General features: G+C 51.6%; 1 protein-coding gene across 1 annotated transcript in view; it reads left to right on the top strand.

The window, feature by feature from the left end:
* Positions 1-13,813, top strand: part of SEZ6L (seizure related 6 homolog like) — a 103,667-nt gene that overhangs the window by 20,320 nt on the left and 69,534 nt on the right. The window contains exons 2-3 of the mRNA XM_036277287.1: positions 6,292-6,443; positions 13,091-13,224. Of these exons, the coding sequence (XP_036133180.1) occupies positions 6,292-6,443; positions 13,091-13,224 (286 nt within the window). The remainder of the gene's footprint in view (positions 1-6,291; positions 6,444-13,090; positions 13,225-13,813) is intronic.

The raw sequence follows: 13,813 nt of genomic DNA, 5'->3' as shown, positions 1-13,813 counted from the left end.
TGCAGCAGGACTTTTCAGAACCTTTACCATGAAGGTTGGAATTTATCCGAGAGGAGAAGATGCGTCTCCAACCTCACTTTAGTATCGCACCTCAGAAGCTACTAGAACAGTGAATTTGGGATTGCTGGCATAGATGGTGTAGATTCATGGAGGGGCTTTGAGGCAGGGGATGGATCACAAGGAGCTCACTAGGTCTGAAGGGAAGGTGACTGGAGAGAATAGAGACAGGAGTTTGATTTGGAAGCTCCACCAAGTTCAGGACATGTGTGAAGGCGATCGTGGGGCTGGTCTGCGTCTGGTCCACGTGCCTCAGAGAGAGGCCGCTTCTCAAAGTGGGCTCAGGGGGAAGAAACCGAATTCGCACTCATGGCATTATCCAAACACAGCCATGTTGCTTCTGTATGGAACAATGGGCTGGCTTTCCGGGTAGCTCAATGGTGGTGGCACATTGCCCAGGCCATCAGTTAAATTCCAATCTGATTTCCTTCCAAAGCATTATCTGCCTTGGGAGCTCCTTCTGAACACGGAGCAAATCTGGTTGACAAGGCCAGAAGAGGGATCCGCCAGTCGCAGTGACTCTGCCGTTCACAAGGGCCAGCCTCTCAGATCTTGCCTCACCTTGCAAAGGAGGTCACCCAGCATTAGCAGAGAACCGGATAGAATGAGATCCTAGAACAGCGTTCAAGCGATAGGCAGTCTCAGCTGGCCTAACCACTCCACCCCTGTCCCACCTAAGAGGAAACTGAGGCTCAGAGAGGAGGGATGGGGTGGCCAAGGTCATGCAGCTATTAAACTAGCTTCCTGAATGGGTCTCCCGGCGTTTGCTTTGTGCTGGTTACAGTCCGGAGACATTCCAGTGAACTTAGAAGAAAGTACAGGAGGCACGGAGTAGTGTGCATAATCCAGGGTTTCCTTGTGATGGGGCTGTCCTGTGCATTGTAGAACCCTGAGCAGCATCCCTGGCCTCTCCCCACTCCGTGCTAGTAACACACCCGCCCCAGCGGTGATAACCAAAACTAAACAATCTCCAGCTATTGTGCTAAATGTCACAATTACCCCCAGCTGAGAACCACTGGCCTCGGGAACATCCTAGAGAGCAAGACGTGTTTGACAGAGGTTAAGGAATCGTGATGGCTGCTTGACGTACTGGCTGCGAGGCCTTTGGCATGGTCCTTCACCTCTCTGAGCCTCAGTTTGCTTATCTGTAAAATGGGGAGGATCATTTCTCTTCCACAAGGTTGTTTGTTCTAGGATCGAATTAGGCAGTAGGTGTGATTGTGCAGTGTACATGAGAAGTGCTAAACATATTCTCTGATAAACCATTATGCCTCTCAGTGCGACTTTACATGGTTATGGGAATATTATGAGATATAATTTCCCCTATGCCCAGAAGTTTCAAAGGGAATGGTTCTCAAAAGTCAACGGGCATGTGATTCATCTGCAATACTTGGTAAAAGTACAGATTTCTTGCCCCCCCCACCCCCCACATTCTAATTAACGGGGTCTGGGATGAAGCCCACGAATCTGCATTTGAAAAATCAGCTTAGAAGATTCTACTGCAGTTGGTCTTTTGAAAAGCCCTGGTCCGGAGGAAGGCAATACCCAAGGCTTCTGGCAGAGGATCGAGAACTTAAATGGAGATTAAATCTGAAGAGTGGGGAGGTCTCCGGCACTGTCCCAGCATCATCGTTTGCAGGTCTGAACTTGCTTGGCATTGGCTGTGTCCCTCTGCAAAACCGGGGTTAACCACAATCTCTGACCCACTAGCCCCGACCACTGACTTGACTTTTCTTATTCGTTACTTAAACGGCGTGGCTGCTTTCCAAACTTATTTTGATCCTAACATCACCCAGTCTCTGATCAAAAATGATGGCAAAGCTGTCTTGTCGTGAGGCTAATAAAGCATGTTACCCTGCCGTCACAGAAGCTGCTTTATAGATGCTGTTTGCTATCTGTCAGGGCCCTGCATTAATCTCCCTTCCACTGGTCTCCGAGGGATAAAACCTACCTGGGAAGATCAATATTGTATTCTCTTGCCCACCAGGGCCACCCCTGCTGTGGCCAATGAATTGTCGTTCCCATGATACACCCTAGCACACAAAGGGGGAGGAGCAGGAAGAGAGGGGAAACAAGCCATCCAATGAGAAGAAAGCGACCAGGAAGAACCCTGGGGAGGGCTCAGAGCACCAAGAACACAGAGGCAGTTACGGACACTTGCCCTGGAGGTGGACAGACCCAGGCACAGTGCGAGGCCTGCTTTCAGAAGCTTTGGGATAATAATGCTACTTGTCTGAACCTCAGTTTCCTTGTCTATGAAACGGACCCAAACATAGGACTTGTCGCAGAGGAATAAATAAGATGATGCATGGTGACGTGTGTAGCCCCGTTTCTGGCACTTAGTAAGGGCTACTATTATTATTGAGACATCTTTGTTACTTCCTGCATAACCAGGAACAACTTTCCTTCCCTTCCTGGAGCCCAGTTTCCCCAGTTATAAGATCAGAATTGCCCTGGCCAATTTGGCTCAGCGGTTAGAGCGTCGGCCTGTGGTCCAGAGAGACCCGGGTTCGGTTCCCGCTGAGGGTGCGTACCTCAGTTGCAGTTTGTCCCCGGCCCTGGTCATTCGTGCGGGTGGCAGCCACTCAATGTGTCCCCTTCACGTCGATGTTTCTCTCTCTCTCTCTGTTCCTCTCTCTCCCTCCCACTCTACCTGAACAAAAAATGGAAAAATGTCCTCGGGTGAGGATAAAAAACAAACAAAACAAAACAAAAAAAGATCAGAATTCCTTTGCATCTCTTAAAACAAACAAAAAAGCAACCACAACAAAGCAGGAGGCTTTTAAGTTGTAATACCAGCATTAGCAAAGATGTTGGAAACAGACGTCGATGCTGATGGTTGTGATGTGTGTGCGCGTGCACGTGTATGCACACCGGCCTGCACATGTGCTTTCGTGTGTCACGGAGTTAAGCATACCTGGTGGAGGAAACAGCACGCGAAAGGCAGGGTGGCAGAAAAGTCAGAGGCCAGTTTGCAGAACAGCAGCTACGGACGTGTCCAGTGCCCGGAGAGAGAAGGTGTGCGTTCAGACATCTTGGAGAGTTAGGTTCTGGACCACTGCAGAATTGCCCAGGTGTATCTTTGCACCCCTCCTTTCATCTCATCCTCATCCGGGAGGGGGTAAAGACGGCACATGAGGGATGCATTGCCCCCCACTGAAAGCCAGGCTACCTAAGGCTGGCTCTCGTGGGAAGCTCTCCCGGGGACTCCTGGACACCTGCGACTCCACCCCCTGGCTGGACTCCCTGCCCTCCGACCCTTCTCCCCACCCCCCCCCTCTCTGCTTCTCCAAGTGGGCAGCCATCCTGAAACCCCAATGCAGTTCACCTAGCCCCCCGGATGTACTCCATACTTAGTTAAAGAGGGAGCTGTGAGGGGCAATCCCCATCTAAGGCTGTCATGGGGTATCCACTAATGATCCAGACACCACAGTGAGGATGAAGCGTGTCCGGCCTTCCCTTGGGAACCGGACATTTGGATTGGAATCAGGTCCGACTGACCTCTTCAGATGGATACTCACTTGGTTCGGGTTTTCATCCACACCGTTCACGTGGTGCTTAGCACGTGCCCTTATTTCCAAGTCCTTAAAGGATAGGAACAACAGAATGGCAGTAAAAAGAGTAATTATTGCCCTGGCTGGTGTGGCTCAGTTGGTTAGAGCATGGTCCCATGCAGCAGGAGGCCACGGGTTCGAGTCTGGTCAGGGCACTTACCTAGGTTGAGGATTTGATCCCCAGTCGAGGCCCATGTTCAGGGTGCATATGGGAAGCAACTGATCAAAGTATCTCTCTCAAAAAAAAAAAAAAAAAAAGACCCGGGTTCGGTTCCCGCTAAGGGCACATACCTCAGTTGCAGTTTGTCCCCGGCCCTGGTTGGTCGTGCGGGTGGCAGCCACTTGATGTGTCCCTTCACGTCAATGTTTCTCTCTCTCTCTCTCTCTGTTCCTCTCTCTCCCTCCCGCTCTACCTGAACAAAAAATGGAAAAATGTCCTCGGGTGAGGATTAAAAAAAAAAAAAAAAAAGTATCTCTCTCACATCTATGTTTCTCTTCCCCTTCCTCCCTCTCTGAAATAATTTTTTTAGTAATTATTATTAGGTTTCTGTTGGTCTGCTAGTTACTCTATGGTAGATTTTTAAAATCAAAATTGGAAGATTTGTACTCAATTTCGGGCAGTATCTACTAATGATGAACATGCCATACTATGCAACCAGTGCTCTGTTGAAATAATACCAAGTGATAATGAGTATACCTGTGCACCAAAAACCTGTAAACAATATTCACAGTTACACCAGTATAACAGCAAAACCCGGAAGAGCGCAAATGCCCGTCAGCAGCACGAGTAACGTGCGGTACAGTCACAAGACGGAATACCACGCAGCAGTAACAAAGGAATGAATTACCGCTGCATGCAAGCGCACAGATACACTCCACAAATATAATGAGTGCAAGATGCCAGACACAAAGGAAATGCCGCGTAATTATTCAGCGAATTCATAAGCAGCCAGAACTAATCCTCCGCCACAGAAGGCGACACAGGGACCCGTGAGGGAGTGTGACCGGGAAACACAGCGGGCAATTTGCGCTTCTAGGTCTGGTTGCTAATGAGACAGGTGTGTGCGGCCTGAGACAGCCGAGTGGACTTCCCTATGCCTCGGCTACACTTCGATCTAAGTTTACGGAAAGCATTAAAAAGTACGTTTGGGATCAGGAAGCTAGTTGTGGTCTGCATGACCAGCCTCACGGTGGGCTCGGACACAAGGGAGCTGAGTTCTCCACCCCGCGCTCTTATTATTCCGCCAGGCTCTGTCCGGTCATCTTAATACAAAGTGGAAAACTCAGACAACCCACGTAGAGGTGAAGGTCGACCTCAGGACACGGTTGCTCCTGGTCACGCAGCCTCACATGGGTGTGGGGGCCTGGGAGGCGGGGAGCGAGGGCTCTGGAGTTAGCTCACCTCCCTCTCATCACCCCCACCCCCACACCCCGAGAACGGAGTCCGTTTCCAACAGTTATACCTCCTTCCCCCTGCCGAGCACAGTGCCTGGGACCCAGAGGGTTTTCAGGGAATGTGTTGAATGACTGAATGAAGGGGTGGATTGATGAACAAATTGCTGTTACAAGAATGAAGTGAGAACATGTACTCGGAATGCTTTGAACAGCTCCTGAAATGGAGCGGGGCGGGAAAGGAGGGGGCTCATATGTCAGACAGACCAGGATTTGCAGCCCAGCTCTGCCACCCTCTCCCAGCGTGCTCCTGGGTGAGTGAATTTCCCTCTCTGCGTCTCGGTTTTCCCATCTGCTCAATGGGCAAGTGAGCAGTCCTGACATCACAGAGTCGTTCTGAAGATGAAATGGGACAGTGCACGTAAAACACTTAGCACACCGTAAGGCTCAGACAGGGGCCGTTGTTGTCACCCCTGTGTGAGACATCAGTAGCACTGTGAATGAAGCCACATGGCTCATGAGAGAAGGAGGTTGTCGTCTTCCTGCGTCTCTCTGCACCCCTCTGTCTCCTCCTCTGTGTCACAAGCCCCACGTGAGCTGAGCCAACCTTGGCAGAGTTGGCTGCTGAGTGAATAAACGGACATCCTTCCTCCCCCCCCAGGGAGATGCCTGGTGCCAGTGTACATGGGCACAGTGCCTGTGAAGGGGGCCAGGTGGGCCCCGGACACTGAGGCTCTCTGTGTCGTCTCTGCGGGTCAGCGGGCTAACATTGGCCACTCTGAAGGCCCTTAAGCACATCCCCCAGGCCCCACACCCCCCAGCTGCCCACCGAGCTTGGGGTGAAGGGAGCCTCTCTGCACCACCTCGCCCCAGGCCCACCCCCCAAGCCTTGCTCTCGTTGGCCATGAGAGCTCGGTAGGCTCTGGGCAGGGGCTGGCCGGCCTCCAAGAGGAAGACATTAAGGCTCAGGAGTCAGAAAGGAGGAGCCTGGGGCTTGGTGTGATGGTGCCAGGCTGCTCCCCAGCATGCACCGAGCTCATCTGCGTGGGGAGAACCTCGTCCCGTGGAGGCTGAGGGCAGAGACGACCTGTTGTGCATCCTGTATCTCCCCTCAGAGAGCATGTGCCCGGTGCACGGTTATGAGCTGGGATGGACTGGGCGGGATGGGGCGGGTAGGATGGGATAGGGTGGGTGGAGTCGGATGAGACTGGAGGGAAGGGGTGGGCTCAGATGGGGTAGAATCCAATGAAATGGCTTCTCCAATTTCTGGCCCACGCCCCCCTTGAAGCTGACCTGGAAGGTAGTGGGTGTGGCCAAAGGCAGCCGGAGCAGGGCAGTGAGGACCAGCAGCAACTCCTCCTTCCTCCAAGCCCCAGCATTCTCAGCTATGGACCCAGAAGATAAACTGTCCTTTACAGTCACCTACCTGGACGACATCAGGTCAGGAAGGGATATGAGAGACCATCCTGCCCAGTGCTTTACAAATGATGTTCAAATCCCAGCCCCACCAGCTACTCGTTGTGTTGCTTTGGGCAAGTGACAAAACTTCTTCGAGTCTGTTTCCTCATCTGTAAAATGGGGGTGGGGGGGTAATAATATTATCTACTTTCCAGGGGTGTCTAGAGAAGTAAATTAAATGATCCATGTAAAAATATGTACAAGACCTGGCATATGGTAGGCACTTGTCGCCAATGACCTCTGCCATCATCGTCATCAGCATCCGTGTCTTGAGAAAGAGGAAAACTCAGACTTTCAGCTCTCAGACTCCCACTCCAGCTCTGCTTCAGTCCCATGGTCTCATGTTTGGCTGATCGTGGGAGTCTGGTGGTTCCCAAGATGACGCTCAGGTTCTATACTCGGCTAGAAGGACTCGCAGAACTCGGGAGGCCACCAGGCCCGGAGTTCAGGTTTGCCACAGTGGACGGGCACAGGCTAAATCAGCAGTCTGGGAGGCCAGGCACAGCTCCTGTTGTCCTCTTCCCGGGGAGTTGTGCGGACAGCCCTTACCTCCAACGTGAGGTGTGTGCAGCACCCACAGGGTATTGCCAACCGGGAGAGCTCACGTGAGCTTCGTTCCAGGGATCTTACTGGGGGCTGGGCATAGGCATAAGTGACCACCCATGTGGCTGATGGTAGTCTCCAGCCTGTCTAGAGGTCCAACGTGTGCCAAGCCCAAGGTGCCCACCCTAAGTCACATTGCTTTTTGTCTTGTGTTGGGGTTTTTTGGTACATGCCCCCAGCGGGAACCAAACCCAGGACTCTCTGGTCCGTGGGCCAACGCTCCAACCGCTGAGCCAAACCGGCCAGGGACATATGTCACATTGTTAGCACCCACTGTCCCCAGGTAAACAAAGCCACTTTTATCAGGTAGGACAGGATGTGCCAAGGCTACAGAGGGTCCTTCCCGGGAACCAAGGGCCTTTCTTTGGACTGTGCAGGCTGTGGGCAACGCAGACCCGCTGAGTTAATCCCTGACTACACAGTTACACATGGGCGTCCCTCTGAGCGTTTGTTCGAAGAAATCATTCCATTATACAGAGGGTAAAATTGAGCCCCAGCGATGAGAATGGACTTACCCACGGCCACAGAGTGTGCTCATGAGGCATCCTTTCTGTCCTAATCCAGAGCTCTTTCTTTTGAACCAGAGGCCTCAGTTTGCCCATCTGTAAAATGGTAATGCTAGGCCAGTTCCCCTACCTCCGAGATGCCTTTGCATTCTGCCTTTGTATAGGCTGTTCTTTCTCTTTTCTCTGCTGTCCAGTGCTCAGGAGGAGCCCCTGGTTCTCTGCCACCGTGGGGCACAGCAGGCGTTCTCCTTAGTCCCCAGGGACCGCATAGCAGAGAGACCCTGTGCTCGTTTGTTTGTTGTGGGAAGCACTTGGCATTCGCCCGGGAAGCAGCCGGGCCAGGGCTCAGGGGCCAGCTGGAGCAGAGACAAAACAAATACAGGCGTGGGTCTGGGGGCCAGACGGCCCTGGTTCACACCCTCCCGCACTTTGTCATTGAGATGAAAATAGCATTAGCTACTTTTCAGGAAAAGAAGAAAGCAGCATCTCAGGGTCGCAGATAAAGCCACGAGGACTTATTTGTCCCCAGCAAATAAAGCCACGGTTGTCGGTTAGGTCTGACGAGAGGCCCGTCCTCTCTGCAATGAGCCTCCAGGCTGTAAAACCGCCGCGAGACCTAAAAACTCAGTCTACACGCACCTGCCCCCCTCCTTCCGGTTTGTTTCTCTGACTGATCGGGCAAAGGTCACTGTCCTAACTCGAGGAAGGGGGAAACCGAGGCTTCGAGGGATGCAATTGGTCAAGGTCACACAGCAGTAGGCTGGCGTAACCAGTGTTGGGGTGAGGTCTCCCGACGCCCTGGCTTTTCTTCGCTCCTGGGCGTGTCCGCTGAGCCTTTGGGGACGCTGATGTGCTCTTTCTTCTTGTCTGTGATGCTGAGCTAACAAGTGGCAAGAAATCTGGAACTTGGGATGTCTGTTAGACTCACTCGCGAACCGTCTAGATTCGTTCAGAGAGGTGATTGAATCTAGATAGATTCCCACCGCGGTTGTCTCTGGGAGCTGCCTCGGGTGTCTGTCTCCCGGTCCTACCTCAACGACTCGCTGATTTCCGCGGACACACATAAATCATGTCGTGTTCCTCTCCCCCCGCTCCCCACAAGAAGTCACCGCGTGCACCCCGAGACGTGAATGGAGTGGGGGTGGGCGGAGGGAGGTGGGCACGGAGGTGGGAAGGAGAGGAGGTTTACATGCTAATCAGTTGGCACTGATGGCAACCACAGTTAATCAGATTGTTAAAGATACAAAGGCAGGATCACACCCCTGTGCCAACAGCTTTCAGGGCTCATTCATGGAGAAGATGGATGCCCGCCAGGCCGCTGCTCCCCATGAGATGGAACTGGACATCAAAGAATGTTCGAGGCTTTCTGAACCCAACACGAATTACAAAGGAGGCCCATTAGTGGGGGAGAAGCCGGCTCACAGAGGACAATTATCGGATAATTGCTCTTGTTGCCCAAACACTGAAAGAGGTCTTTCTTGCCTGCACAAGCTTGTCCTTTCAACACCAGCTGCAAGTCGACCTCCTGGGAGGGGGTCTGCAGCGGACGCTGGAGGGGTCCGGCAGGGGCTCCCATGTGCAGCTCCGTGCGCTGTGTTAGGTGACGGGCACCTCGAACCAAAACCTCCGCTCCAGCCACAGGACCTCGGCATGCTGGGCAGTGCCTGGAAAATGCACACGCCAAGCAAAGCAAACCGTGCGACTTACGGGATGGGAGGCCTTTCTCTGCTGGGACCATGTGAAACTGTGCGTGTAACTAGAACAAGTCAGGGTGTACATTCCCCTAGAACATCTCTCCACACATGATACCATAAGGCAAAGCACACTTGTCTAGCACTGGGTTTACCCAGATTCACCTTTATAACTAGTAGTGTCGACATCTACCCGCCTACAGTCCCTCGCCGAAAGAGGTGGACTGTATCGAACACACCACATCTTGTTCTCAACCGGCGCTGCAGACCTATTCATGGCGCATTACAGAGAGACTTACGAGGGGCCTACTATGTGCCTGGCCCACGGCCATGGAATAGGGTAGGGAGACTGTTCCATGAAGGAGCAACATGATCCTTACTGGAGAAACTCACTCCCGGTAGGAAGACAAGAGAGAAGCCAGCCAAGTATGACTGTGATCTGTGCTGTGACGCGTCTCTCTGGTGGTGCTGGGACCTAAGAGAAGATGAGTCAGTGCAGGAAGAGGTTAACAACATGATACGCGAAGTGTTGTCCGAGGGGAGGGGAAGAGAAATTGGACTCCGGAGAACTGAAATGCTTTCACTGAGATGTGGAGGGTGGTGGGAAGCGAGGTGGGAGGCTTGTGGGGACAGACCCCCAGGGACCTTTTAGGAAGAGGCAGAGTCTCTAGTTCACCAGAGAGGACCACCAGCCACACGCAGGTGTTGAGAAATGTCCCTCTGGCCACTGCAGATGGAATGGGCTAGAGTCACAGAGCGAAGTCGGGGAGAGAAGCAGTTTTCGTACCAATGGCTGTGGGGATAACAGGACATCTTTTATCCTATAATTAGATACCACTTGCTCTCTTTACTTCTCTCATGGAGGGACACGGGTTCTTTGGTGCCTTATAAAAATAAAAAGATGAGCCCATCCCGCTCTTCTGTGTTGAATGGAACCCCAAGACCTCGACTGCCCATGGGGTCTGGTCTGCCTTGGATGACCCCCAGGCTCTGTCTGCAACTACACAACGTCACGGAAGATAATCACCTTAGATGATTCTTTTCAGAGAGATGGATTCTGAATATGGGGGAGACAACTTCTAGCTGATCTGGTTTGGGCTGATCCCGTATTGGGGAGTGTCCCACCGTCTCTCCCACGGAGGGTGACCTGTCTGGGACAGTGCGTGGGGCTTTGCTTCGGGGTCTTGGGAATGGGAGGAAAGAGCAAACAGGGCCTTCAGCTGTGCCAGCTGCATGCTCCTTCTTAAGCTGGAGGCGTATGCACAGGGGTATTGGTTGCCTTTGTCTTGAACTCCTTTGGAATGACTGAAATATTTCCAGATGCCCTTCTGAGTAAGTGACGGAGCAAAATATACAATGCAAGGACTCGGACTGTTCAGATAGACAGAAAGTGACAACGAGGGCTGACAGGTTGCTATGCCTGCTTTCCACTCGAGATTTCACTGTTCTCCCTGGAGATCAGGCTGGTACAAGCCCACTTTGCAGATGGGACCAGCGAGGCCCGGTGAGGGGAAGTGGCTTCCAGGGTCTCCTGGGCAGTTAGCAGCAGGCCGAGTCTGGAACACAAACAATCCTGACTCCAACCCCACACTCCTATGTGCTACCTTCCCAGCTGAAACACTTCATCATTTTTATAGGCATACGTATTATTTGGAGATTAAACAAGATCCTACTTACACTGATTCCCTTTAGAAGCAGTATTGATGGACAGGGTAGGGGCAGGGCAGTGCTTATACCATTTTCTCTTTCTTTATTGATTTTTAGAGAGAGAGGATGGGAGAGGGAGAGAGAGATAGAAACATCGATGAGCGAGAACATTGATTGGCCGCCTCCTGCATGCCCCACACTGGGGATCAGCCCACAACCTGGGCATGTGTCCTGATTGGGAATCGAACCAGCGACCTCTTGGTGCATGGGTCAACGTTCAACCACTGAGCCACGCTGGCTGGGCAATACTTTTAAGTTTATATGTTTCAGGTGTTCTTGCATTTTTCAGGTGAACTGTTTTATAGGGAAAAATAATAATTTGAGTGTGTGGGAAAGAGGAAAGACCCTGGGAACCGATGTCCGAACGTGTTTAACTCTATCCCAATTGGCTCTATAATCTTGGACAAGTCACTTTCTTTCTTTGAGACTTGATTTTTTTTTTTTTTTAATCTATAAAATGGGAAAAGTGAAACACTGATCTTACAGAACTGCTTGGAGGTTGGAAGGAGATCACAGATGGGGACGCACTGCCTGAGTGTACATTGCCATCTCAACGTCGTATGGGTACCGCAGGCATACAGTGGGGGCTGCAACTAAGGCAGGAGACAGAACCCCACTGCCCCCCAAGCCCACCTCCCACCTCCACCCAGTGTCCCAGAAAGTCTTCTCAAAGTCCAGAGGAGATCGGCACCGTTCATCTAGCTGAGGGTCCTCCTGCCCACAGGACTGAGTAAGACGAGGGTGCTGGGTCCCCTCTAGCTGGATGAAAGGAATGAGCTGTGCTCATCAGCTTCAGCTCTTCACTATCCAAGGTGGACCCCTGGATGTCTGCACCTGGTCGGTGCATAATAGGTGTTCATTGGATGGATGGATGGATGGATGGATGGATATGAATGGAAAAATTGATGAGCAAATGTGAGTAGGAGAAGAAAACTCAGTCTTCACTCAGTCCAAGTTTTTATTTATAAAATGGGGATTGTGCTTAAGACCTTCTCCAACCTTAAAATTCACTGATGCAAGCAAAACAAAACTGAGCAGCTCTGAGAATGGGAGGGAAGTTCTACTCCACTGAGGGCCATGCTAAGTCGCCTGTTCTTGTTTACTCTGGTTAACCCAGTGGTCATCAACCAGGGGCAATTTTGCCCCCGCCCTATCACCAGGGGACATTTAGCAATATCTAGACTATCTGGAATCCATGTTGGATGTTACAACCAGGAGTGCTACTGACATCTAGTGGATGGAGGCCAGGGATGAGGCCCAACATCCTCTGGGATAGTCCTTTGCCCCCCGGGAAAGAATTATCCAGCCCAGATGTAGAAGTCATAGAATTCACCAGCTTTCTTCAGGGTGGGCCAGATGTTTCTGGTTTGGGTTTGGGTTTTGCTCAGTGTGCTCTGGTGTAGTTTTTCAAGGTTGAAATAGCCCTTTTCACTACTACAGTGCTGTGTGATCCGGGGCAGCCCATTTTCCCCTCTCTGGACCCCAAGATCCTCCTCTGAACACTTTGAAACCATCGACTCTAGGAGCCTAAGAGATGATATTTAATTGTGGGTTCTGTCCGTGTTGGCCAAGCAAACCAACGAGCAGGCTGGGTAAGCCCTTATGGAGTGTGAAGATACAGCAAACCATCCTGAATCGGGTATTATGATGATGAGCATGTAACTAACAATTTTGTAGAACCCTTGACCAAAAACATATCAATCTATGCCCCCGCCAGTTTTGCCTTTTAAAAGTATTCACCACGAGAGGAACAGTCTAATGAGAGAGGAATTATCATCCTCCCTACCAGGAGACCGAATTCCGAAGGGGCTCGGTGACTCAGGGAGTGAATGAAATACTTCTGTGATTACAAATGGGTCTGTCTGCCTCCCCTCGGCCTCTCCATCACTAGCTGCTAAAGGCAGCCTCCAACCCCTGTTCTTTCCATAATTTTTTTTTTTTTACTTAAGAAAGAATTAAATATTTATTGTACAGGTTTTGAGAAAATGCCAAAAAGGAGAAGGGAGAAAACACATCCCCAACAGTCCCACCACCCAGAGGCAGCACCCTGTTGGTGCTGAGCCTTCAAGACAGCTCTCTTCATTGCAATTTGTTGTCGTTGATCGTTTCTGGTCGTTTTCAGACACACCATCGAATTTGACATCTTGCTCATTTCCCTGAACAGTGTAGCAGAAGCGTCCCCCAGCTTCGACTTCCTCCCGTCGCGGCCCATCACGGTGCGCCTGCTGGATGATCCGGGCTTCCTCTGGCAGCCGTGTGGGTCCGAGCCATTCCCCAGCTGCCGGAAGTTAGGGCTCAGACCTTCAGCCTCAGTGCTTCAGAACTGGTGCTTTTTACGTTTTGTGTTTTTTTTACTTTAATGGGCTGCTTCTCAGTCAAATGTCCCAATCTCCCCATCCAAGTTAGGAATTGCTCCGGCTCCGCAAGGTCAGCGGCACCATATGTGTTGAATTAAAGCTCCCGCTCTTCTGTTTGATATCAGTACTCCATGACCGTTGGGTGGTGTCTGTCTCCTTGAGGGCAGGGACCCCACCCGAGTGGGACGCTCTCCTGCAGTGTCAACCTGCAGAGAGTGGGCACCTGGCGCTTTCGCTCATTGGTTGATTGACAGCGTCTGGGCGGGGCACTAAGCGCAAGTGGTCAAGGACGGGCCAAAGGTGACGGCGTGACTGGGAAGGTTAAGGGCTGGGAGAAAGCGGAGTTCATTTAACTCAGTGGTCATTGGGACCCCGGGGAAAACCAGCCTATTCGAGCAAGCTATTACCTTGGATCTCTGAGGCCCTGGAATCCAGTTTTGACTGATTCCCAGCAGGACTAGGTGTTGCATGGCGTCCACTGGCCGGCC

This window comes from Molossus molossus, unplaced genomic scaffold (assembly GCF_014108415.1).
Source record: "Molossus molossus isolate mMolMol1 unplaced genomic scaffold, mMolMol1.p scaffold_m16_p_22, whole genome shotgun sequence".
In the NCBI taxonomy this organism is placed as follows: Eukaryota; Metazoa; Chordata; class Mammalia; order Chiroptera; family Molossidae; genus Molossus; species Molossus molossus.
This window is presented reverse-complemented; position numbering and strand designations above follow the sequence as displayed.